The 24,125-nt window shown below is 42.8% G+C and overlaps 1 protein-coding gene and 2 non-coding genes across 3 annotated transcripts in view; 2 read left to right on the top strand and 1 right to left on the bottom strand.

Moving 5' to 3' along the window:
• Nucleotides 1-21,479, top strand: part of LOC132782033 (radial spoke head 10 homolog B2) — a 38,409-nt gene extending 16,930 nt beyond the window's left edge. The window contains exons 11-21 of the mRNA XM_067462330.1: nucleotides 507-696; nucleotides 3,829-3,937; nucleotides 4,421-4,500; nucleotides 4,645-4,793; nucleotides 8,207-8,314; nucleotides 9,899-10,075; nucleotides 13,188-13,322; nucleotides 15,555-15,645; nucleotides 17,882-18,010; nucleotides 19,304-19,502; nucleotides 21,185-21,479. Of these exons, the coding sequence (XP_067318431.1) occupies nucleotides 507-696; nucleotides 3,829-3,937; nucleotides 4,421-4,500; nucleotides 4,645-4,793; nucleotides 8,207-8,314; nucleotides 9,899-10,075; nucleotides 13,188-13,322; nucleotides 15,555-15,645; nucleotides 17,882-18,010; nucleotides 19,304-19,502; nucleotides 21,185-21,410 (1,593 nt within the window). The 3' untranslated portion in view covers nucleotides 21,411-21,479. The remainder of the gene's footprint in view (nucleotides 1-506; nucleotides 697-3,828; nucleotides 3,938-4,420; nucleotides 4,501-4,644; nucleotides 4,794-8,206; nucleotides 8,315-9,898; nucleotides 10,076-13,187; nucleotides 13,323-15,554; nucleotides 15,646-17,881; nucleotides 18,011-19,303; nucleotides 19,503-21,184) is intronic.
• Nucleotides 2,709-2,899, top strand: LOC132782192 (U2 spliceosomal RNA). The gene has a single exon (XR_009632037.1). It is a non-coding gene; the product is annotated as a U2 spliceosomal RNA (small nuclear RNA).
• Nucleotides 11,944-12,134, bottom strand: LOC132782193 (U2 spliceosomal RNA). Its single transcript, XR_009632038.2, has one exon. It is a non-coding gene; the product is annotated as a U2 spliceosomal RNA (small nuclear RNA).
• Nucleotides 21,480-24,125: the final 2,646 nt, after the last annotated feature.

Here is a 24,125-nt window from a genome sequence, read left to right as displayed (position 1 = left end):
CCTGCCTCCACAAACAGCTATAGCTCCCACTACTCAGGAGACACCAATGGCCCTCCCTCCAATGACATTGCAGGTTATAGTGAGTGCTGTGAACATATCCAAGAGCCCTGCCAATGTCCTCCACAAACACCATACTGCCCACCACCCAAGTGAAGGCTTTCAAATGGGGAACATTTCATCCTAGAGTTTATGAGAGCACACTGAACCCCAGTGATGATGCATCTAGAGCAAACTTGCCCAACATAAATACTGATGGAGTGTCTCAGAGTTAACTTTGCATGATGTGAATTGTAGTTCATCCACAACCTTATGCATTTTGTACAATGAAAATGGGCTTTTTCAAATAATTCAGGCAACATCGGGTACCTAAGCTAATAATACTCAAATACTGAAATACTCAAAAGGTCCTAGATCCTGCCTCATTTTGCAAATTAAGCAGGACTAGACTTGGTTGGTATCTGGATGTGAGAAAAGTCTCATGGCACTTTCCCCTCTTTTCCTTCCAGACGGAATTTGCTGTGCTGAGGCACATCTCTGAACTGAGGCGGATCTACACCTTTTACAGCAGCCTGGGGTACGACCGCTCAATCGACAACACCTTCCTGATGACGAAGCTGCAGTTCTGGCGCTTCTTAAAGGACTGCAGGTTCCACCATTGCAACCTCACTCTGGCTGACATGGATCGGATCCTGAACGGTTCGTTTATCTTATTGAAATCATTGAGGCAGGAACAACATGTTGGTGCCTCCCATCCCAGCCCCGATTCTGGGTATATTTCACCCTATGATTCCAAAAATTGCACCAGTTTCCCCTGATCAGCTCTAGTTTTTGAGATACAGAACAAAAGCCATATTGCAGTTGCTTGCCCATAGAAAACCACAATAACCCTATCTATGACACTAGAACTGATGCAGTCTATCCAATGCAGTTTTCTGAATCAGTGCCCCAAAGAACCTCAGGAATAGGCCTAAAAACAAAGGCACCAATAATAATAATAATAATAATAATAATAATAATAATAATAATAATATTTGGGCTATGTAAACCTCATTACATAGCCCAACAAAATAATCATAATCAAAAATCATTATAATTATAATAATTATTTTGTTGGGCTGTGTAATGGGGTTTGTTGATGTTGTTTGCCTTCAAGTCACTTCTTACTATGCCATTGGATAGAATGGAAGTGGATTTTGGAATCGAGGAGGATTCTGGATGCAAGCCCCAACTGATGCCATGGGTCCACTGGAGTGTACCTGGGAATAATAATAATAATAATAATATTTGGTCCAGTGAATGAAAATACATCCTGGATATCATATTCATAAAAGTAGTAAAATTACAGTTATGAAGTAGCAATGAAAATAATTTCATGGTTGGGGGTCATTACAAAATGAGGAACTGTATTAAGGGGTCCCAGCATTAGGAAGGTTGAGAAACACTGGCTTAGGGCTTTATAGGCTAAAGCGAGCACTTTGAATTGTGCTCGGTAGCAAATTGTCAGCCAGTAATATTAGTAATATTACATGCAATATATAATATATAATATTATAATATATTGTTATAGATTTATTTAATTTATTTATTATTTACAGTAGTTATATACCAGTTTTCTCACCCCTGAGGGGACTCAAGCAGTTTACACAGAAATAGTGGCCAAATTCAATGCCTTACAAACATACACAAATCACAATCAACACCATATAACAAAATATAAAATCAATGGAACAAATCGTAAGATACAATAAAAGACATTTTATTGCATCCAGAATCTTGTTCGATACCAAAATCCAGTCCCGTTCTATGCAGTGGCATAGTAAGAAGTGACTTGAAGGCAAACAACATCAACAATCGCCATTACATAGCCCAACAAAATAATAATCACTATAATTATAATTATTTTAGATTATTATTATTTTGTTGGGCTGTGTATTGAGGTTTACATAGCCAAAATGTTATAATTATTTATTATAATAATAATAATAATAATAATTATTATTACTATTACTATTTTATTATTAAATAGCTCAAATATTATAATTATTACGTTATTATTATTGTTGTTATTATTATTAAGAATTAAACCACCTAATAGAACATTAAAATCATATGATCCTAACATTATTTCCCTTGGGATCTCTTCTAACTTTAGGAGAAACTGGTTTTGTGTCAGTTATGCAAAAAAGAAACCCTCAAATTTTTAAGACTTCTCATGCAATTTGCAAGAGTCCCAATGGAGCGTCAAGGGCTTCTTCCTGAACAGAAAAGCATGCTTGTCTTGGAATCTTTGGGGTTGCCATGGTTACCGCCCGGGCTCAGAAAGCAGGCGGAGCTAAGGCAGAGCAGTTCTGCCGGTGGTTGCTAAGGAAGTCTGCGCTGGCCTCCCTGTAAGGAATCAACGCAAGCAGCGCAGGGCTTCACGGGAAAGGAAGTGGGCGGGATCATGCAAATTACACACCAAGGGGGAGACGGGAAAAAGTTGAAATTTCCACAGTGGACAAAACACATAAAATCTAGGATTAAATTGTTTTTATATGAATGTGTCTACTTGGGTGTTGGAAAGGATTCGGTTTGTGGAGCACATTGGAAAGGGTTGCCGAGCAGAAAGTGTAAATATGCTTCCAGATGCTTGTGCGTCTTCACGGCGCTCCCCGTAACCTGGAATATCCTTGGAAGGAGGGACTTGGTCGGCTTGGGAAGGCGTGGGTATCGCTTCTCGGCCTTTTGGCTAAGATCAAGTGTAGTATCTGTTCTTATCAGTTTAATATCTGATACGTCCTCTATTTGAGGACTATATATTAAATGGATTTTTGGGCCTGGGAGATGGAATAGGGGCTTGCTCCATCCACTCCACGCATCGACCTGGTATTGCAGTGCCTCCAGGAACGGTGCACCTCCCTCTGGGGGGAATCAGCATGGTGCAAAGACAGATGAGAGCTGCAGTTTTGCTGCTTAGTTCAACACTGCCTTGCTTTTAATGTAATGCAGTGTTTCCCCTTTCCATTATTCTTTTCCCTGGGTATCTATGCTATGTATTGTGGTGCCTGGCTTCTTTTGGTTTCACCATGCCCTTTGGTTGTAGGCGAACTAGAGTTCCCAAAATCCTGGCCACTCCCTTGCAGAAAACCCAGTATTTTCTGTAGGTCATGGGGGGACTGTGTTTTGCCATTGGTGGGAGTCACAGGGCTCTCTTGAAGAGGGAACCACAGTGTTCGCATTCAGGCATATTTAGTGTTCTTGTAGAGTTTGGTCCAGATCTATCATTGTTTGAGTCCACAGTGATCTTTGGATGTAGATGAACTACAACTCCAAAACCAAAAGACACTGCCCACCAATCCCTTCCAGTATTTTCTGTTGGTCATAGGAGAACTGTGTGCCAAGTTTGGTTCAATTCCATCGTTGGTGGGGTTCAGAGTGTTCTTTGATTGTAGGTGAACTATAAATCCCAAATGCAAAATCATTTTTTTTTATGAAGGACATACATTGGGTTGTTAGATGTCTTGTGTCCAAATTTGGTGACAATTCGTCCAATGGTTTTTGAGTTATGTTAATCTCACAAACGAACACTACATTTTTATTTATATAGATATATACATACACCAGTCATTCACAGAGAGGTCTGCTGACCCTGCAAGGCTATAACTCCCAGGAGTCCATGGCAGTTAAAGTGGTATCAGATGGCATCAAATCTACGGAGCAGACAAGCCATTTAATCCAAGTGGCCAGGAGTCCAATACAAGGAATATAAGGATACTGTTATCTCCTGCAGACAAACTGATTCTGACAATACCTCCTTTTGTCGGATGGGTTTCGTGTTTTCTTTTGTAGACAAAACACTGCCGGAAGAGATCCATTCCCCATATGAGACCTTACTCCTGCGGATGTTTTTGACGTATCTGATTTATTTGGCCTTCCACATCTACCACAAGGAGTTTGAGTAAGTGGCCTTTCCTGTGTTGGCCCCAGCTCAGTCTACATAGAAACAAATCCCATTGTTTCTAAGCCAAATGGCCTTATTCCCAGGGAAGTGGATGACTGTAGACCAGGCCTAGGCCAACTTGGGCCCTCCTGGTGTTTTGGACTCCGACTCCCACCATTCCTAACAGCCGCAGGCCCCTTCCTTTTCCCCCTCAGCCGCTTAAGCAGCTGAGTGGGAAAAGGAAGGAGTCTGAGGCTGTTAGGAATGGTGGGAGTCGGAGTCCAAAACACCTGAAGGGCCCAAGTTGGCCCACACATGGTATAGATGCCCTCTCAGAAGAGGCCTTCCTAAACATCCAGGAAGGAAACCCAAATGCCTCTTTATGTCTTTGTTTATTTGCTTCCTGATTAATTGGCGTTTTCCCAGAAATATTTTCCAATTAGTTTGGCACGAGTTCTTCCAAATGTGTGAAACTGCTGTCTTCTCCTCTCTCGCACCCAGCGACACAACTCCCCGCCTCTTCAAGTGCTTCTCCAAACTGATGGCCGAGAACATTGCTCCCAACGCCTGCCAGATCAAAGGTAGCCTGCCTTCTTAGGATGGCCATCTCTCAGGGGTGCTTTGATTGTGTTTTTTCCTGGACTGGATGGTCCTTGAGGTCTCTTCTGACTCTAGGATTCTATGATTTACAACAAACCAACAGCCAAATGTTGTTACATCCACAGGAGTTTTGTTTGGTGAGCGGCAGCAAGCTGTCTACGCCATCAATTACATCGACAAGTGTTGGGAGATATACCGGGATTTCTGCCGACCGAGTCCCCTCCCTCCGCATGAACCTACCATGAAGATTAGGCAGTTTCTCTGGATGCTGAAAGTAAGCATCCGCCTCCCGGGTTGATCCGTGGGTCTGCTTCGCCACAGACTTGTTTGTTCCGAGTTGGGAAAGGCAATTTTATTTATTACCCCGTTTCTCCAAAAATAAGACGTCCCCTGAAAATAAGACCTAGTAGAGGTTTTGCTGATATGCTAAATATAAGGCTCCACTGGCTGCCGTTTATTTTCCGGGCCCAATTCAAGGTGCAGGTTTTGACCTACAAAGCCCTGAACAGTTTGGGACCCGCCTACCTGCGCAACCGCATTTCCATCTACCCACACGACCTCTTCGATCTTCCGGAGAGGCCCTTCTCTCGCTCCCGCCTGCATCGCAAGAGTGACTTGTGGGGACGAGAGAGAGGGCCTTCTCTGTGGTGGCCTCCCGGCTCTGGAATTCACTCCCCAGAGACATTAGGCAAGCCCCCACGCTGGCAATCTTCAGGAGGAACCTGAAAACCTGGTTATTCCAATGTGCCTTCAGTGATTGAATGTAAGATACTCCCTGACCAAACTTTGCACAAAATGACCTCAGAAGCACTTTATTTTATGGTTTGTGCAATTAAACCCTACCTCATCCCTGGATGCCCTCCCTGGTATGTTACATAGTCCTATCTCCTAGTGTAGCGTTTCTCAACTTGGGGGTTGGGACTCCTGGGGGGGTCGCGAGGGGGTGTCAAAGAGGTAGCCAAAGACCATCAGAAAAACACAGTATTTTCTGTTGGTTATGGGATTCTCCGTGGGAAGTTTGGTCCAATTCTATCTTCGATGCGGTTCAGAATGCTCTTTGATTGTAGATGAACTATAAATCGCAGCAAATACAACTCCCAAATGTCAAGGTCTATTTTCCCCAAACTCCACCAGTGTCCACATTTGGGCATATTGAGTATCGGTGCCAAGTTTGGTCCAGATCCATCCTAGCTTGACTCTCTAGATGTAGGTGAACTACAACTCCCAAACTCAAGGTCAGTGCCCACCAAACACTTCCAGTATTTTATGTTGGCCATGGGAGTTCTGTGTGCCAAGTTTAGTTCAATTCCATCACTGGTGGAGTTCAAAATACTCTTTGATTGTAGGTGAACTATAAATCCCAGCAACTACAACTCCCAAATGACAAAATAATTTTTTTAATGAAGGACATACATTGGGTTGTTAGGTGTCTTGTGTCCAAATTTGGTGTCAATTCGTCCAGTGGTTTTTGAGTTCTGTTAATCCCACAAACGAACATTACATTATATATACTAGCTGCAGCTGCCCTTTTTTCGATTTTTGCTATGCTTTTGTGTTATATTGTGTTTATTGTATTGTTGGGCGTGGCCTCATGTAAGCCGCACTGAGTCCCCCTGGGGGAGATGGAGCGGGGTATAAATAAAAGTTTATTATTATTTTATTAAGGCCTCCCCTGAAAGTAAGACCTAGCAAAGTTTTTGTTTGGATGCATGCTCCCCTTGGTGGCCAGAAGCTGCAACACTGTCCCTGCTGTACAAGTGGTCCAGGAACTGCTGTGGGAGATGGTTGTAGTCTCCAGACAGATTGTGGAAGCCAGGGACTTTACAGCCCTTATTTTTTGTGGCCATGTGTGTGAGTCAGTGTGTCACTTTGATTCTTCAGAGAGTCTGCTTTTCTAGTTTGCGATGGCCACTACTGTACAGTATATAATAAATCCTCAAACACTCCCTGCTTCATTTGGAAAAAGGCTGCACTCGCAGAGCTCAGACGGTGTTGTATTTCAGTGTCAATGCTGTCTTTTGTGAAGAAGTGGCTGCCAAGGGAGCAGGAATGGTCAACACTTTCTAACATTACACCATTAAGCTGTATTTCTGGCTTTGCAGAAGGATTGGCACCGGGACTTTGGTGCAGCTGGTTGGGTGTCAGCTGCATTAAGATCACTACTGACCTGGGTCGGAGTGAGCTTCCGACCAAATTTGTGTAGCTTGTTGTCGACCTTTGCAGCCCGAAAGACAGTTCCATCTGTCAAGTAGGAAATTTAGGTACCACTTTGTGGGGAGGCTAATTTAGTGTATATATTCGAGTATAAGCCTAGTTTTTCAGCCCCTTTTTTAGGCTTAAAAATATACTCGAGTCAAGGTTATTTATTATTTTACTCTGTTATTAGTATTATTTTATTACATTTATTATTTTTCTCTATTTATTATTATTATTATTACCTATATATTATTTTACTGTACTATTATTTTATCACATTATTTTACTCTATGTATTATTATTATTACATTTATTATTTTACTCTTATTATAGTTATTAAATTTCAATTATTTATTCTATTATTATTATTATTACATTTATTATTTTACTCTAATATTATTGGAAGGATGCATAAGCACATTGAAGAAGATTAGAATAATGGTTTCATCAGAGTTGGATAGTCTTATCTTAAATTACAGTTTGATGTAAATACACAAAAACATTTAACCTACTGATGATTTTCAGTAGCAGCTGCATTTTTCACCCTCGGCTTATACTCGAGTCAATACATTTTCCAAGTTTCTTGTGGTAAAATTAGGTGCCTCGGCTTATATTCGGGTCGGCTTATACTCGAGTATATACGGTAACTAATTTATGAGGCCATAAAAATCTCCAGCAATCATGCGGGGAATGAGGAAGTACTTCATCGGTGTTTCAGATGGACGGTGAAGCGACGTCTCCCCTGGTGGCCAGAAAAAGTTGGAATGTTAAATAGCCTCAGAGTGTCTGTCTATATGTATTGTGTGTCTAAGGCACTGAATGTTTGCCATATATATGTACATTGTAATCTGCCCTGAGTTCCCTGCGGGGTGAGAAGGGCGGAATATAAATACTGCAAATAAATAAATAAATAAATAAATAGGCTGGTGCTTGCTAGACAAGCACTTTGTTTTTCTCGATGTTCAATGAGAGGCCAAGCTTCTCGTTTGCTTCTGCAAAAGGTATTTAGAGTGGCTTGTAGGTCTTCTTCTGAATGGGCACAGACTACGTTATCATTGGCATATTGGAGTTCTATAACAGATGTTGTTGTAACCTTGGTTTTGACTTTCAGTCTGCTGAGGTTAAATAGCTTGCAATCTGTCTGTTACGAAATTATTTCCAATCCTGTGGGAAGCTTCCTATCAACAAAGTGTAATATCATAGCGATGAAAATGGAGAATAAGGTTGGGGCAATAACACAGGGCCTGCGATAGTCCTGATCTGACAACAGTAGGAAGACGATGGAGTAGCCAGAGGTGAAGTCAAGGGGTGGGCAGAACTGGAACCAATCTTTTGCTGTCTCTGCCTTTCTGAGTACATTTCGTGCTCTTTGCTTATTGGGGAAAGATGTTGGATGGGGTCAGCTTGCAAATGGCCCACCTGCCCAAACATCTCCCCTGCTCCTTCCTGGATGTAGAAAGGGAATAACTTACTTCTTCTTTCCATTTGTAGGATTTAAGGCTCATCAGCAAGCAACTCACAGCCACCAAAGTTGTGAACGTTCTGGCCAAAGAGAGCCCAATTGTCCGCAATGGGGAGGACACAAATTTGGAGCATGAGGTGTGTGTGTGTCTTTCAGAAATCCATTTGTACAACTGCAATGGAAAGAGTCTGTTTGCTGTGGGAGCCTGGACTTCACTTGGAGGGAACTTCACTGCCTTACTGCACTATAGTGTTAATAATGCTATATTCTGCTTTAGCTGCCATGTATGATGTGTTTATTTTATGTGTTGTTTTAGACACATTGTGCCATGTGTAAGCCGCCCCAAGTTGTTGTTGTTATAATAATAATAATAAAATAATAAATAATATAAAATAACAAAAACAAAGAATAATAATATAATATAATAAGATAATAAATAATATAAAATAATATAACAAAAACAAAGTGTAATAATATAAAATAATAAGATAATAAATAATATAAAATAATGTAATAAAAATAAATAATAAAAATAAAATAATAAATAATATAAAATAATATAATAAAAATAAATAATAAAAATAAAATAATAAATAATATAAAATAATATAATAAAATAAATAATAAAAATAAAATAATAAATAATATACAAATAATATAATAAAATAAATAATAAAAATAAAATAATAAATAATATACAAATAATATAATAAAAATGAATAATAATAATGAAATAATAAATAATATACAAATAATATAATAAAAATAAATAATAATAATAAACAGAATGTGGATTGTCGATGTTGCAATCCCAGGCAACAGCATGATTGAAGAGAAACAACTGGAAAAGCTGACACGATATGAGGATTTAAAGATCGAACTGCAAAGACTCTGCACAAACCAGTAATGGTGGTCCCAGTGGTGATCGGCACACTGGGTGCAGTGCCTAAAGACCTTGGCCTGCACTTAAACACAATTGGCACTGACAAAATTACCATCTGTCAGCTGCAAAAGGCCACCCTACTGGGATCCGCATGCATTATTGGCCGATACATCACACAGTCCTAGACACTTGGGAAGTGTCCGAGGTGTCATCCAATACAACAGCCAGCAGAATGATCTTGTTTGTTGCGGACTCATCTTGTTGTGTTTCAAATAATAAATATTGTTCCTTTTGTGAAATGCAAATCTCAGAATTCCATATAATGTTGCCATGGCGGTTAAAGTGGAAGGATAGCCTTATAACCTTGATTCCTGTATCCGATTTGTCATCAATGCATTCCTTTGGGCTTCACACAAATCTACCATTTGTCAAAATATATGATCCTGTGCTATTCTTTTCCATTTCTGGCTGAATAGCTTAAATTCGGATATTTTGACTTTGGCATTTCAGCAATTACGTTTTGCAGCAGTGTTGTTTGGGTTGCTAGCCCTTTTGACCTTATAGCCCAGAAATGGGCAAACTTGGGCTCTCCAGGTGTTTTGGACTTCAACTCCCACCATTCCTAACAGCCTTGGGCCCTTTCCTTTCCCCCCTCAGCCGCTTAAGCGGCTGAGGGGGAAAAGGAAAGGGCCCGAGGCTGTTAGGAATGGTGGGAGTTGAAGTCCAAAACACCTGGAGAGCCCAAGTTTGCCCATACTTGGCCCAAGTCTCGTAATCCCTTTGGAGACTCAGTGGTGCTTTTCCTCTCCCCCTTTGCCTGCTTTGGCTTCTCTTCCAGATGGTGTTCCTTGAGTTTTTTGAAGCCCTGCTGGACTGCGCTCTGCTCTTCGTCACGGACGAGATGCTGAAGCGCCAGGCGGAGGAGGCCAGCCAGTCGGGCAGCTCCTACAGGACGGAGGACTTTGTGGACGGGGCCCGGCTCTCTCCACTCCCCCAGGATCACTCCTCTGGACAGGTACCCTCCAGACAGGCCTCTGGGTGCAGCTACAGGCTTGTATTAGAAAGGATTAGAGAGCAGGAATTGCTCTTCTCCTGCTATTATTATTATTATTATTATTATTATTTGATGCATAACAAGATTAGTATAGAGCAAACAAAATAACTATGCTGGCTTTTGTATTTGATCATACATCAGGCACTTCCCAAGCGTCTAGGACTATGTGATGTCAGCGCCGATTGTTTTTAAGTGCAGGCCAAGGTCTTTAGGCACTGCACCCAGTGTGACGATCACCATTGGGATCACCTTGGCTGGCTTGTGCCAGAGTCTTTGCAATTTGATCTTTAACTCCTCATCTCGTGTGGATTGCAACATTGACGATCCATACTATGTTTCTGTCCACGGTCGTGAGGTCAGGAGTACTGTGCTCCGAAACTCTGTCAGTCTGAATTCAGAAGTCTCAGAGTAGTTTGACATGTTAATTTTTATTCTAAATAATATTATAAATATTAATTCCACAGATATATAAACCCACTTTCCTAGTTCCAATAGACCTCACTACCTCTCAAGATGCTTGCCATAGATGCAGGCGAAACGTCAGGAGAAAATGCCTCTAGAACATGGCCATATAGCCCGAAAAAAACCTACAACAACCCATAATAAATAATAAAAAAACTTTATTTGTATTCTGCCCTATCTCCCCGAGGGTGGACTCAGGGCGGATTCAATATCACAACAGCCAACATTAAATGCCTTTGCAAAACAAACAAATTCTGACATAAAATCCCAGAGAAACCCCGCATATGAAAATAACATTAAAACCTAACATCAAAGTAAAGCCTAACATCAGTAAATTAAACTGAACATCAATAAATTAAACTATTATTATTATTAGTAATACTATTACTTTATATCCTGCTTTTTCTCTCCAAAATGAGACTCATGCCCTATCCTCCTCCTCCTCCTCTTTATTATTCCACTTTTCTTCCCATAGGGACTCAAGGTCCCTCTTCTTCTTCTTCTTCTACTACTACTATTACTACTACTTCTCCTCCTCTTCCTCTTTATTATTCCACTTTTCGTCTCATAGGGACTCAAGGCCCCTCTTCTTCTACTACTACTACTTCTCCTTGTCCTTGTCCTCCTCCTCTTATCTTTATTATTCTCCTAGTTTTCTCCTTGTAGGGACTCAAGGCCCCTCTTCTTCTATTACAACTACTTTTCCTCCTCCTCCTCCTCCTCCTCCTCCTCCTATTTCTATCCTGCTTTTTCTCTCCAAGAAAGAAATTCAAATGACTAGACAATATTTGTTATCTGTCCCTATTTAATATTATTATTACTACTATTACTTCTATTATTTTGCATCCTGCTTTTTCTCTCCAAGGCTCAAATCATTAGGAAATATTTCTTGGCTGTCATGCAGCCCAGAAAACTCACAGCAACCCAATTTCCACAATGGTTCCCACTTTCAGAAAGCCCTGTGATGGGACACAGATCCCTCCATGACCACAGAAAACACTGGATGGGTCTGGGGGAAGTATGAGAGAACCCCCCCCCCCCCAAAGGATGATAAAAACAACAAATCATCCGGGCGTCACGGCCAATTCTCTCCTGACACGACAAAAAAAGGGGGGGGGGGTTGTCTCTGGATTTTGGGAGTTGTAGTTTGCCTACATCCCAAGAGTGCTGTGAACACTAGTTCCTAATACATAGCACCACAAAAAAGGGAAACCATTAGCATTAGCATTCACTGCAAGGAGAAATATCCTGTGAAAAGAATAATGGAATGGGGAAACACTGCATTCCATTAGAAGCAAGGCAATGTTTACTAAGCACCCAAACTACAACTCTCATCTGTCTTTGCACCATGTTGATCTCCCCCCAGAGGGAGGTGCACCATTCCTGGAGGCACTGCAATACCAGGTCGATGCGTGGAGTGGATGGAGCAAGCCCCTATTCCATCTCCCAGGCCCAAAAATCCATTTAATATATAGTCCTCAAATAGAGGACGTATCAGATATTAAACTGATAAGAACAGATACTACACTTGATCTTAGCCAAAAGGCCGAGAAGCGATACCCACGCCTTCCCGATCCGACCAAGTCCCTATTTCCAAGGATATTTCAGGTTATGGTGAGTATCGTGAAGACGCACAAGCATCTGGAAGAATATTTTCGCTTTCTGCTTGGCAACTCTTTCCAATGTGCTCTACAAACCCAATACTACCCAACACCCAAGTGGACACATTCATATAGAGACAATTTAATCCGAGGTTTTATGTGTTTTCTCCATTGCGGAAATTTCAACATTTTTCCCGTCTCCCCCTTGGTGTAAAATTTGCATAATCCTGCCCACTGCCGCTCTCGTAAAGCGTAACCCTTTCGCCACCCTCTTGAGCTGTGCAGGAGGCCGAGCGACCGGAAAGCCTATCAGGCAAAAGTGGGAAGCAAATAATAATAATAATAATAATAATAATAATAATAATAATAAATCTTTATTTATACCCCGCCACCCTCTCCACAAAGGGGACTCAGGGCGGCTTACATGAGGCCAAGCCCTCCAATACAGCAATGCAAATAACATATAACAACAATAAAATATAAAAAATAAGGTGCAAGAAACAATATAAATAAGCATTCATATAAGCAAAACCATTCCACTCCCCTCTGCTGTTGATGGAGATGCGTCACCAGGAGTGCTTCAAGGGCAATGTGAAAAATTGTATGGAAAATTGTATCCCAGGTTGTTGATTTGGTGAAATTCTCACTTTAGACCAAAATTGGGACCTCCAGGTGTTTTGGACTCCAACTCCCACCATTCCTGACAGCCTCAGGCCCCTTCCTTTTCCCCCTCAGCCGCTTAAGCGGCTGAGGGGGAAAAGGAAGGGGGCTGAGGCTGTCAGGAATGGTGGGAGTTGGAGTCCAAAACACCTAGAAGGTCCAAATTCACCTATACATGCTATAGATTGTTCTCCCTTCCTGTTATCTCAGCCCCGTTCTTAACTAGGAGTTGTTTGCAAGTAGATGTTTGTAACTCGGGGACTTCTTGTGTAGGGGTCATACTACAAAACAAAATGAAGATCTCCTACTCGTTGTAACCAAACTGACCTGTGTTTGTGTATGTTTGTCAGTCTGCTCAGACTAGAAGCACAAGCAGCGGGGAAGCGAGCAACGAGACGACAGACGCCACTCGCCGCCTGAGCTCCAAGTCGTCCGCTAGCAAGATTGTTCACTTTGTCGAAGTCAGCAAGACAAAGAAGTCCGAGGTTGGTGCAATGGGTCATTCCTTTGTAGACCTGTTAGTTGTGCTGAGTTTCCCAGACGGGGTTTCAATGTACGGCTGAGGCAGAGATCGAGTTATCGCTTGGCTTAACTCAATGAGCTCGGATGTAAATATATTTCTTTAAATACAATTCTCTCCTGCTTACGAATGATACCTCCAAACATAGGATAGACACTGGGTCTTCTTGTTGTTTCCTTCTAGGGCAGTGGTTCTCAACCTTCCTAATGCCGCGACCCCTTCATATAGTTCCCCATGTTGTGGTGACCCCCAACTATAACATTATTTTCGTTGCTACTTCATAACTGTAATTTTGCTACTGTTATGAATTGCAATGTCAATATCTGATATGCAGGATGTATTTTCATTCACTGGACCACATTTGGCACAAATACATCCACATTTGAATACTGGTGGGGTTGACAGGGGGATTGATTTTGTCATTTGGGAGTTGTAGTTGCTGGGATTCATAGTTCACCTACAATCAAAGAGCATTCTGAACTTCACCAATGATGTAAGTGAACCAAACTTGGTACATAGAACTCCAACGACCAACAGAAAATACTGGAGGGCATTGACCTTGAGTTTGGGAGTTGTAGTTAATAATAATAATAATAATAATAATAATAATAATAATAATATAATTAATAACTTTATTTATACCCTGCCATCATCTCCCCAAGGGGATATGGGGCGGCTTACAAGAGGCCAAGTCCAACAACACACCAGTAAACAACAAAGCAGCAAGCAAATAAAACAGTACATTTAATATAACTCACATATAAGCAATAACACACAAAATTTAAAACCTTACACCCAGGTCAGATGTAATAGATTAATTTTTTAAAAATAAAATAAACACTGGGTGTGTTCACCTACATCCAGAGACTGTGGACTCAAACAATGACAGATCTGGACCAAACTTGGCACAAATAGTCAATATGCCCCAATGTAAACACTGGTAGAGTTTGGGGGAAATAGACCTTGATATTTGGGAGCTGTAGTTGCTGGGATTTATAGTTCACCTACAATCAAAGAGCATTCTGAACCCCACCAAAGATAGAATTGGGCCAAACTTCCCATACAGGACTCCCATGACCAACAAAAATACTGTGGTTTGTGATGGTCTTTGGCGACCCCGGACACCCCTTGCGACCCCAGGGGTCCTGACCCCCAGGTTGAGAAATGCTCTTCTAGGGTTATGTATTTACTTTTGACATGTGCGGTAGCGTGATGGTTAAACTGCTATATGCAGGAAAGCTGCTGACCGGAGGGTTAGCAATTCAAAGCCACAAGTCAGGGTGAGCTCCTGACTGTCAGCCTTAGCTTCTGCCTACCTAGCAATTTGAAAGCATGTAATGCAAGTAGATAAAAAGGTATCACCTCGGTGGAGAGGTAAAAGGGCACCTATGCAGACACACTGGCAACAGTTGGAGAAAGTCTCTGGACAACAGACTCCTCGACATGGAAAAATGGAACAAGAGCACCTCCCTGTGGCCGGAGTTGAGCATCGCCTCTAGACGCCAGAGATGGAAAGGGGAAGGCCTTTACCTCTGTCTTTGTATTGTATGTCATTGTTTACTGTGTAAAAAAGGCATTGAATGTTTATATATGTAAACTGTAATCTGCTCTGAGTCCTTCTGGGGAGATAAAGCAGAATATAGATTCATACAATCCTAGAGCTGGAAGACACCTCACGGGCCATCCAGTCCATCCCCATTCTGCCTATTCTGCCAAGAAGCAGGAAAATTGCATTCAAAGCACTCCTGACAGATGACCATCCAGCCTCTGTTTAAAAGCCTCCAAAGAAGGAGCCTCCACCACACTCCTGGGCAGAGAGTTCCACCGCTGAACAGCTCTCACAGTCAGGGAGTTCTTCCTAATGTTCAGGTGGAATCTCCTTTCTTCCCTGTAGTTTGAAGCCATTGTTCTGCGTCCTAGTCTCCAGGGCAGCCAAAAACAAGCTTGCTCCCTCCTATGACTTCCCCTTACATATTTATACATGGCCCTCATCATGTTTTCTCTCAGCCTTCTCTTCTGCATGCTAAACATGCCCAACTCCTTAAGCCGCTCATCATAGGGCTTGTTCTCCAGACCCTGGATGATTTGAGTCACCCTTCTCTACTTTATTATATAAAGTGTATTATTATTATTTATATTGAAATACCCCAAATTTTTGTGTGATCTTTGTGTGATTGGCCTTTTCTGATTTTCACAGAAGGGGAAAACCAAGGAGGGCAAAAAGGAAGAGAAAGCGTCTCGACATGGTTCAAAATCATCCAGCAAAGAAAGGACCCGTTCTCCCCCATGTAAGTCCTATATGGCTTCTGGCTTATATAACACATGCCTTCTGGTGTTCAAGGCCTCACCTGGCTCTTCGGAAAAACAACTAGTGAAGTGACCTGGGATGGAAGTGTGCTGCTTAAACCTAAGTAGAATAGAGCCATTCGGTCAATTATTGAATGGTCATTCCAATTGAGGCTTTGCTCTAATCAGGAGTAACCACAGAAGTCATTTCAGAGCCACTAGCAATAACCTTTGAGGATGCTTGGAGAAGTCCCAATAGATTAGTGGAGGAAGAAAGTTGTCCCTATCTTCAAGAAGGGAGAGAAAGAGGAGCCTAGCAATTACTGTCCCGTCAGCCCTGGCTTGTGTATTGTATGTCCCGTCAGCCCTGTCTGTGTATTGTATGTCGTTGTTTACTGTGTTAAAAAAGGCATTGAATGTTTGCCTTATATATGTAAACTGTAATCTGCTTTGAGTCCTTCTGGGGAGATAAAGCAGAATATAGATTCATAGAATCCTAGAGTTGGAAGAGACCTCATGGGCCATCCAGTCCAATCCCATTCTGCCAAGAAGCAGGAAAATTGCATTCAAAGCACTCCTGACAGATGGCCATCCAGCCTCTGTTTAAAAGCCTCCAAAGAAGGAGCCTCCACCACACTCCTGGGCAGAGAGTTCCACCGCTGAACAGCTCCCAGGAAAGATTCTGGAGCAGATCATGAAGAAGGCAGTCTGCAATCACTTAGAAAGAAATGCTGTGATCTCTAAAAGTCAGCATGGATTTCTCAAAAACACATCTTGCCAGGTTAATCTTATCTCTTTTTTCGATAAGTTACAAGCTTGGTAGATGGAGGGAATGCTATGAATGTAACATATCTTGATTTCAGTAAGGCCTTTGACAAAGTCCCCCAAGACCTTTTCCCAAGCAAACTAGACAAATGTGGGTTAGGCAATGCGACTCTTAGGTGGATCTGTCATTGGTTAAGTGACCGAACCCAAAGGATGCTTCTCCCCAATGGTTCCTCTTCATCCTGGAAAGGTGGGACTTGTGGGATGCCATAAAGAAGGTGTCCTAAGGAAGAGGGAGCAGGCTTGCTTTCTGCTGCCCTGGAGACTAGGACTCAGTGGATCACAATAATAATAATAATAATAATATTAATAATAATAATAACACTTTATTTATATACCGCTCTATCTCCCTGAGGGGGGCTCAGGGTGGTTTCAAAGTAACATCACCAAAACATACAGAGTAAACAGCATGACATAAATTAACAACACAACGTAAGCATAAAATTATCACAATAACACATATATATTAAAACACATTGGGTACCAATTACAGGAAAGGCGATTCTATCTGAATATTAAGAACTTCCTGACTGTAAGAGCTGTTCAACAGTGGAACTGTCTGCCTTGGAATCTAGTGCCAATAAATAGAGTGTCATAACGAAGAGGGAGCAGGTTTGCTTTCTGCTGCCCTGGAGACTAGGACTCAGTGGAGCATTGGGTGCCAAATACAGGAAAGGATATTCTACCTGAACCTTAAGAACTTCCTAACTGTACGAACTGTTCAACAGTGGAACTCTCTGCCTTGGAATCCAGTGGGATGTCATAAAGAGAGCATAATAAGGAAGAGGGAGCAGGCTTGTTTTCTGCATCCTTGGAGACTAGAACTCAGTGGAGCATTGAGTGCCAATTACAGGAAAGGATATTCTACCTGAACCTTAAGAACTTCCTGACTGTAAGAGCTGTTCAACAGTGGAACTCTCTGCCATGGAATCCAGTGGGGTGCCATAAAGAGAATGACATAAGGAAGAGGGAGGAGGTTTGCTTTCTGCTGCCCTGGAGACTAGGACTCAGTGGAGCATTGGGTGCCAATTACAGGAAAGGAGATTCCATCTGAATCTTAAGAAGAACTTCCTGACTGTAAGAGCTGTTCAACAGTGAAACTCTCTGCCTCAGAGTCTGGCGGAAACTCCTTCTTTGGAGGCTTTTAAACAGAGGCTATAAGGCCATCTGTCCAGGCTGCTTTGATTGTGCTTTTCCTGCCTGGCAGAATGGGGTTGGATTGGACGGTCCCTGAGGTCTCTTCCAACTCTACGATTCTGTGATTCCAACAGGACTTGACCAGTGTGAACACTGAACTGTCTGCTCTGTCATTGTACATCCTTCTTGAGACGCTGCAGGGTCCGTCCTCCATTGCTGGGCCTGGACTCCAGTGGAGCCATAGGTTGACCATTTGGCCTTCTCTCCTCCTTCCAGCGCCCGCAATGACGAGTGTCACCTTCACTGCTGTTGAGGAAGAGAAAGGTGAAGAGGAAACGCCAGCGCTGACAACCTCAGGAGTGGAGCAGGAGGTGCTTCTTAGTGTTCCGATGAAAGAATTGGCAGGTGAGACAATGAGGTCTTTTGAGACAGCAGGGCTTTTTAAAAAAATCATGTCAGAAGCAACTTTACAAACTGCAAGTCGCTTCTTTTATGAGAGAATTGGCTGTCTGCAGAGACGTTGCCCAGGGGATGCCCGGGTATGTTACCATCCTGTGGGAGGCTTCTCTCATGCCCCTGCTAGAGCTGACAGATGGGAGCTCACCCCATCTCACGGATTTGAACCACTGACCTTCAGGTAAAGCACAGATGACTGTAGGTGCCCTGTGGGACCCCAAAGTGCAAATCCTGAAGCACCCCAGAGGCCCCTGCAACAAAAATGCAATTCCTTTAGCTGACGTTTCACCTGAAAACTGGCCAAAGGCTTTCCATCCCACCTACAGATGTGGTGCTGTCCTCCACAGGCAGTGTGCTACAATTCCCAGAACCAGTTGAAATGGCCACCGGATTTAAGTTCTGTAACACTGAGAAACTCTTCTTGTGCTTCTATACAGGACATTTTTATGAAGTGGGAGAGCTTTGGAGGGCAGCTAAAAAAAACCCTTAGAGGAGGTTCTCTGTTCAAAAGGTTGTTCTCTAAGTATAGAGCGTGATAGACATGAATGAGAAAAGAGGACTGGCAGCCCTAGCACACTTCTGTTCCTTGTGTATAGCACCTGCACATTCTGAGATGTGTGGAACCCAATGTGAAATCCTGTAGCTGCCGCATGAGGGCAGTAGAAGGACAGGAAATAAAAACATCAAGTGGAAATATGGAAGTTTGGGCTGGATTCCATCATCGCCCAATCATTTCAGATTTGTATTGTCAAAGGCTTTCATGGTCGGAATCACTGGGTTGTTGTAAGTTTTCCTGGCTGTATGAGTATGTTCCAGAAGGCATTCTTTCCTGACGTTTCGCCTCCATCTATGGCAGGCATCCTCAGAGGTTGTGAGCAGGCATCCTCAGAGGTTGCAACCTCACAACCTAAGGATGCCTGCCACAGATGCAGGTGAAACGTCAGGAGAGAATGCTTCTGTAACATGACCATACAGCCTAAAAAAAAACTTACAACAAACTATTTCAGATTTGCAGTGGATTGTAAGCCTTTGACTATAAACGATAGTTATATTACACAAGGTCATACTATTTGTCCATCTTGTGCAATTGCGTTTCTTTTGACTGACAGCAGCTGTGTCTCTGCTAGAAATCATTGTGTTAAAGGAGTCAGGGACTGGATGGGAACCTTTGGCAATGCAAAAACTTCTGCTTTCTTTACCATCAAAACTTGTCATCACGTGTTTTTTTTTATTGTGGCCCAGACAAGCTCCAAAGTGCCAAAAACGAACAGAAGGACAAGCACAGTTTGTGGATGAGCCAGATATACATTTTCTTCGTCAACAAATTCTTTGCCGGCTACAAGCACTTGCAGATCGTGAAGGAAACCATTTTGGACAACAGGGTCTGGGAAACGGAACTACACTTACTGAGGAAGATTCAGGAGGAGGAAGAAGATGCAAAGTGAGTGGTCTCTGGCCCTTTTCTTTTTAATGGAGACTGGACTTTCGTCACTCCAAGTCACAAAGGGGTCCTTTCCCAGATGGCATTTATCTCACAAGTACTTTTTCAGGGCCAAGTTCTACAAGGTCAGGCTGTGGTTGCAGCCATACATAAAACTAAACCACCTTGAGTTGTAGGTTCTGCTGCAATCAGGAAAAGTAGACTAAAAGCAAGCGCATGTTCTGGTTTAATCTCTTAGGCGCATTGCCCTCCCTCTGCTTCTGCCAACAGAAGAAAGATATGAGGACAGGTATGTCCAGTTCTCTTAGGGCTCATCATATCTGGTGGTGCAGCGGGTTAAATCGCTGAGCTGCTGAACTTACTAACAGAAAGATTGGCAGTTCGAATCTGGGGAGCAGGGTGGTGATCTCCCACTGTTAGCCCCAGCTTCTGCTAACCAAGCAGTTTGAAAACATACAAATGTGAGTAGATCAATAGGTGCCACTTCTTCAGGAAGGTAATGGCACTCCATGTAGTCATGCTGGCCACATGACCTAGGAGGTGTCTATGGACAACGCCGGCTCTTCGGCTTAGAAATGGAGGTGAGAATCACCCCCCAGAGTTGGACACAACTAGACTTAATGTCAAGGGGAAACCTTTACCTTTACTACCTGGCCTTAAGACATCAATATCAAAAATTTAGGATCATTTTGTACGTGAAAGGACTAAATGCCTTTGCTACAGAGGTCCAGTAAATCATTTCCTAGAGCAGAACCAACAATTGCCATTTTCCACCGTGTCAGGGACTGGCACAACCTTTGTGCTTGTTGGATTCCGGCTATTTCCTTTCTGTTGTTGTCACAGAACAACACAGGATTAACTGTGTTGTTGATTTATTTAATGGTTTTATTTATTTGTTCTAATTATTTTTTTAATAGCCCTTACTACAGAGGCCTAGTAAATCATTTCCTACAGCAGAACCAACAATTGCCGTTTTCCACCATGTCAGGGACTGGCACAGTCTTTGTGCTTGTTGGATTCCGGCTTTCCTTTCTGTTGTTGTCACAGAACAACACAGGATTAACTGTTCAATAGATTTATTTAATGCTTGTATTTATTTGTTCTAATTATATATTTTTTTTTAAATGCCCTTGCTACAGAGGACTAGTAAATCATTTCCTACAGCAGAACCAACAATTGCCATTTTCCACCGTGTCAGGGACTGGCACAGCCTTTGTGCTTGTTGGATTCCGGCTTTCCTTTTTGTTGTTGTCACAGAACAACACAGGATTAACTGTTCAATAGATTTATTTAATGGTTTTATTTATTTGTTCTAATTATTTTAAAAAATATTTATGTGTTCAATTCTAATGTTTATAAGTGTTAGGTTTTTTATTTAGCCACTTTGAGTGTCCTTTGGCAGAGAAAAAGTGGGGTATAAAATATGGGTTGCTTACCTGTAACCGTAGTTCCCCGAGTGGTCACCTGTGAATTACCATATGTGCGATTCACAGTGACCACGATGGGGAATACGAACAATACAAACAACGAGTGTGTTGTTTAGAAGGGCTGGTATAGATTCTACAGTTTGGTTGAACTGTGCTGTGAATTGACTTCTATTAGTTTAAAGTTGCTTCCAACTGTCCCAGAAGTTGCGTGTTAAAAATGCAATGGTTGCTTTCCCACTCCGTGTTTGATCACAGGCTAAAAGCTATGCGGGAGGCAGAAGAATTAAGAAAACTGGAAGAAGCCGCAGCTGCAGCCGAGAAGGCAGCTTTAGAGCTGGAAGAAAGCATGGGCCGAGAGATGGAGGAGATCTCTGTGCAGCCTCCCCCTCCGCCAAAAGAAGAGCCTCCCGTTGTGCCTCAAGTGCCGCCAAGCAGCAAGGCAACGGCAGGAGGGAAGAAGAAGAAGAAGGCGGCCCAGTAGAGCCACGTGACATCCATCCGTTGGGGCCTTTGAATTGTACTAGTAATAAAAGTATTTTTATGAAATCAATGGCTTTGTCAAGATGAGCCTCACAACCTAGTTAGAAACAGATTACTGAACATTTCTGAAACACAGACTAGACCAGGCATGGGCAAACCCAGGCCTGGAGGTCGGATGTGGCCCCTTGGCCTCTTTTCTCGAGCCCTTTCGCTGTTTCTCTCCATCTTATCTTTCTTTCTCTCATTCTTTCCTCCTTCCCTTTTTCCTTACCTCCCTTTCTCCCCTCCTCCTTCCTTCCTTTTCCTCCATTCTTCTCCTTTCTCCTTCCTTCCTTCCTTCCCTCCCTCCCTCTTGTCTTTCCTTCCTTCCCTCTTTCCTCCCCCCCTCCCCCCTCTCTCCTTCCTTCCTTCCCTTTTGTCTTTCCTTCCTTCTCTTTCCTTCCTACCTCCCTGCATTCCCTTCCTTCTTTTTCTCCATCCTCTTTTTCCTTACCTCCTTTTCTCCCCTCCTCCTTCCTTCCTTTTCCTCCATCCTTCTCCTCTTTCTCCTTCCTTCCTTCCCTCCCTCCCTCCCTACCTCTTGTCTTTCCTTCCTTCCCTCTTTCCTCCCCCCTCCCTCTTTCCTTCCTTCCTTCCCTTTTCTTTCCTTCCTTCTCTTTCCTTCCTACCTCCCTGCATTCCCTTCCTTCCTTCTTTTTCTCCATTCTTTTTCCTTACCTCCTTTTCTCCCCTCCTCCTTCCTTCCTTTTCCTCCATCCTTCTCCTTCCTTCCTTCTTTCCTTCCCTCCCTCTTGTCTTTCCTTCCTTCCCTCTTTCCGCCCCCCTCTCTTTCCTTCCTTCCTTCCTTCCTTCCTTCCTTCCTTCCTTCCCTTTTGTCTTTTCTTCCTTCTCTTTCCTTCCTACCTTCCCTTCCTTCCTTCTTTTTCTCCATTCTCTTTTTCCTTACCTCCTTTTCTCCCCTCCTCCTTCCTTCCTTTTCCTCCATCCTTCTCCTCTTTCTCCTTCCTTCCTTCCTTCCTTCCTTCCTTCCTTCCTTCCTTCCTTCCTTCCCTTTTGTCTTTTCTTCCTTCTCTCTTTCCTCCCTACCTCTCTGCATTCCCTTCCTTCCTTCTTTTTCTCCCTTCCTTCTCTTTTTCCTTCCTTCTTTCCTCCCAGGGGATGCTTAGCTGGGAGAAAAGAGAAGGTAGAGAAGGAATATGAGAACCATGTTTCAAGATTTTAAAGGGTGTCCCATGGAGGAGGAGGAGGAGGAAGAGAAGGGAAACGGACTTTCTGCTGCTCACAAAGAAGCAATAGTTTCAAATGCCAGCGAGATTCGACTGTAAAGACTAGAAAGAACTTCCTGAGAGTAAGAGCTGTTGAGTGGTATTGGCTGCCTCAGAGTATGGTGGAGTCTCCTTCTCTGGAGGCTTTTTCTGCAGAGGCTATCTACTGAAAGTACTTTAATTGTGCCTTCTTACATGGCAGGGGGTTGGACTGGATGGCCCTTGGGGGCCTCTTCCAGCTCTAGGATTCTATATCAGGAGTAGGCAATACGGGGTCTCGTGGATACTTTTTCCTCTCCTGTCCACCATCTCCTCCTGATCAAGACCAGCCCTTTTGGGATCCAAATGTTAGCCATCTTTCCTTCATTTTCTGCCTCCGAAAGAGAAGAGGAAGAGGCAGGGAGGGGACTTGGGGGGAAACCCCTCCCTCCTGGCCTGCCCTCCCGCTCCAGCCTGCCATGCAGCCCCTAAGTTAGAAAATTTGCCCATGCCTGGCCTAGACCATGAACATTACCAGGGCTGCAGTTCTATTCATGCTTGAGAATAATATTGAAACCAGTGGAATTTATTTCCACTGTGTTGGAGTAGGAGTGTTTTGTAGGTGTAACTGGTAAATAACGCACAGGCTCAGCTGGAAGTGGATGAAAGAACCGGGAGGCCCCCATTTACTGAATGCCAAGATCAAATATATTTTTAATGTACATGTATTGACGTATTGCTGACGGAAAGATCGGAGGTTTGAATCCAGGGAGCGAGGTGAGCTCCTGCTGTTAGCCCCAGCTTCTGCCAACCTAGCAATTTGAAAATATGTAAATGTGAGTAGATCAAGAGGTACTGCTTCTGCGGGAAGGTAACAGCACTCCATGCAGTCATGCCGGCCACATGACCTTGGAGGCATCTATGGACAATGCCGACTCTTCAGTTTAGAAATGAAGATGAGTACCAATCCCCAGAGTCGGACACGACTAGACTTAATATCAAGGGGAAACCTTTACCTTTACTTTTACTGACTTAAGGATTTAAAGTTAACACGTAATCCTATTATATTTATGCACATAATTATATTTATAGAAATCAGTTGTACTGAATGTCCATGCTGTTGTTGAATTTAGCTTTGTTGAAATACCTGGGTGTGCATGAGAGCCCATGAATGAAGAAGGATTTGAACCCAGATCATCCAGCATTCTAGTCCAATACTGAAACCATTGCACCATGCTGGTTCGTTTTCCATCTTTACCACCTGAAAAAGCCCATAGTTAAATATGGTTTAAGGGTCCTAGATTTCTTTCATGTGGTCAAAGTCTCATTTTTTTTCTGGCCTCTTTGTGAAGTTGGCTCTTCATAGAAGTTACATTAAGGGAATTTCTTCTAGAGCACTTCTATATTGTGGAATGGATGCAGTTTGGCACCGCTTTAGTTGCTCTGGCATCCTGGGATTTGGTGAGGCCCCA

This window comes from Anolis sagrei, chromosome Y, assembly GCF_037176765.1.
Source record: "Anolis sagrei isolate rAnoSag1 chromosome Y, rAnoSag1.mat, whole genome shotgun sequence".
NCBI classification, from domain to species: Eukaryota; Metazoa; Chordata; class Lepidosauria; order Squamata; family Dactyloidae; genus Anolis; species Anolis sagrei.
This window is presented reverse-complemented; position numbering and strand designations above follow the sequence as displayed.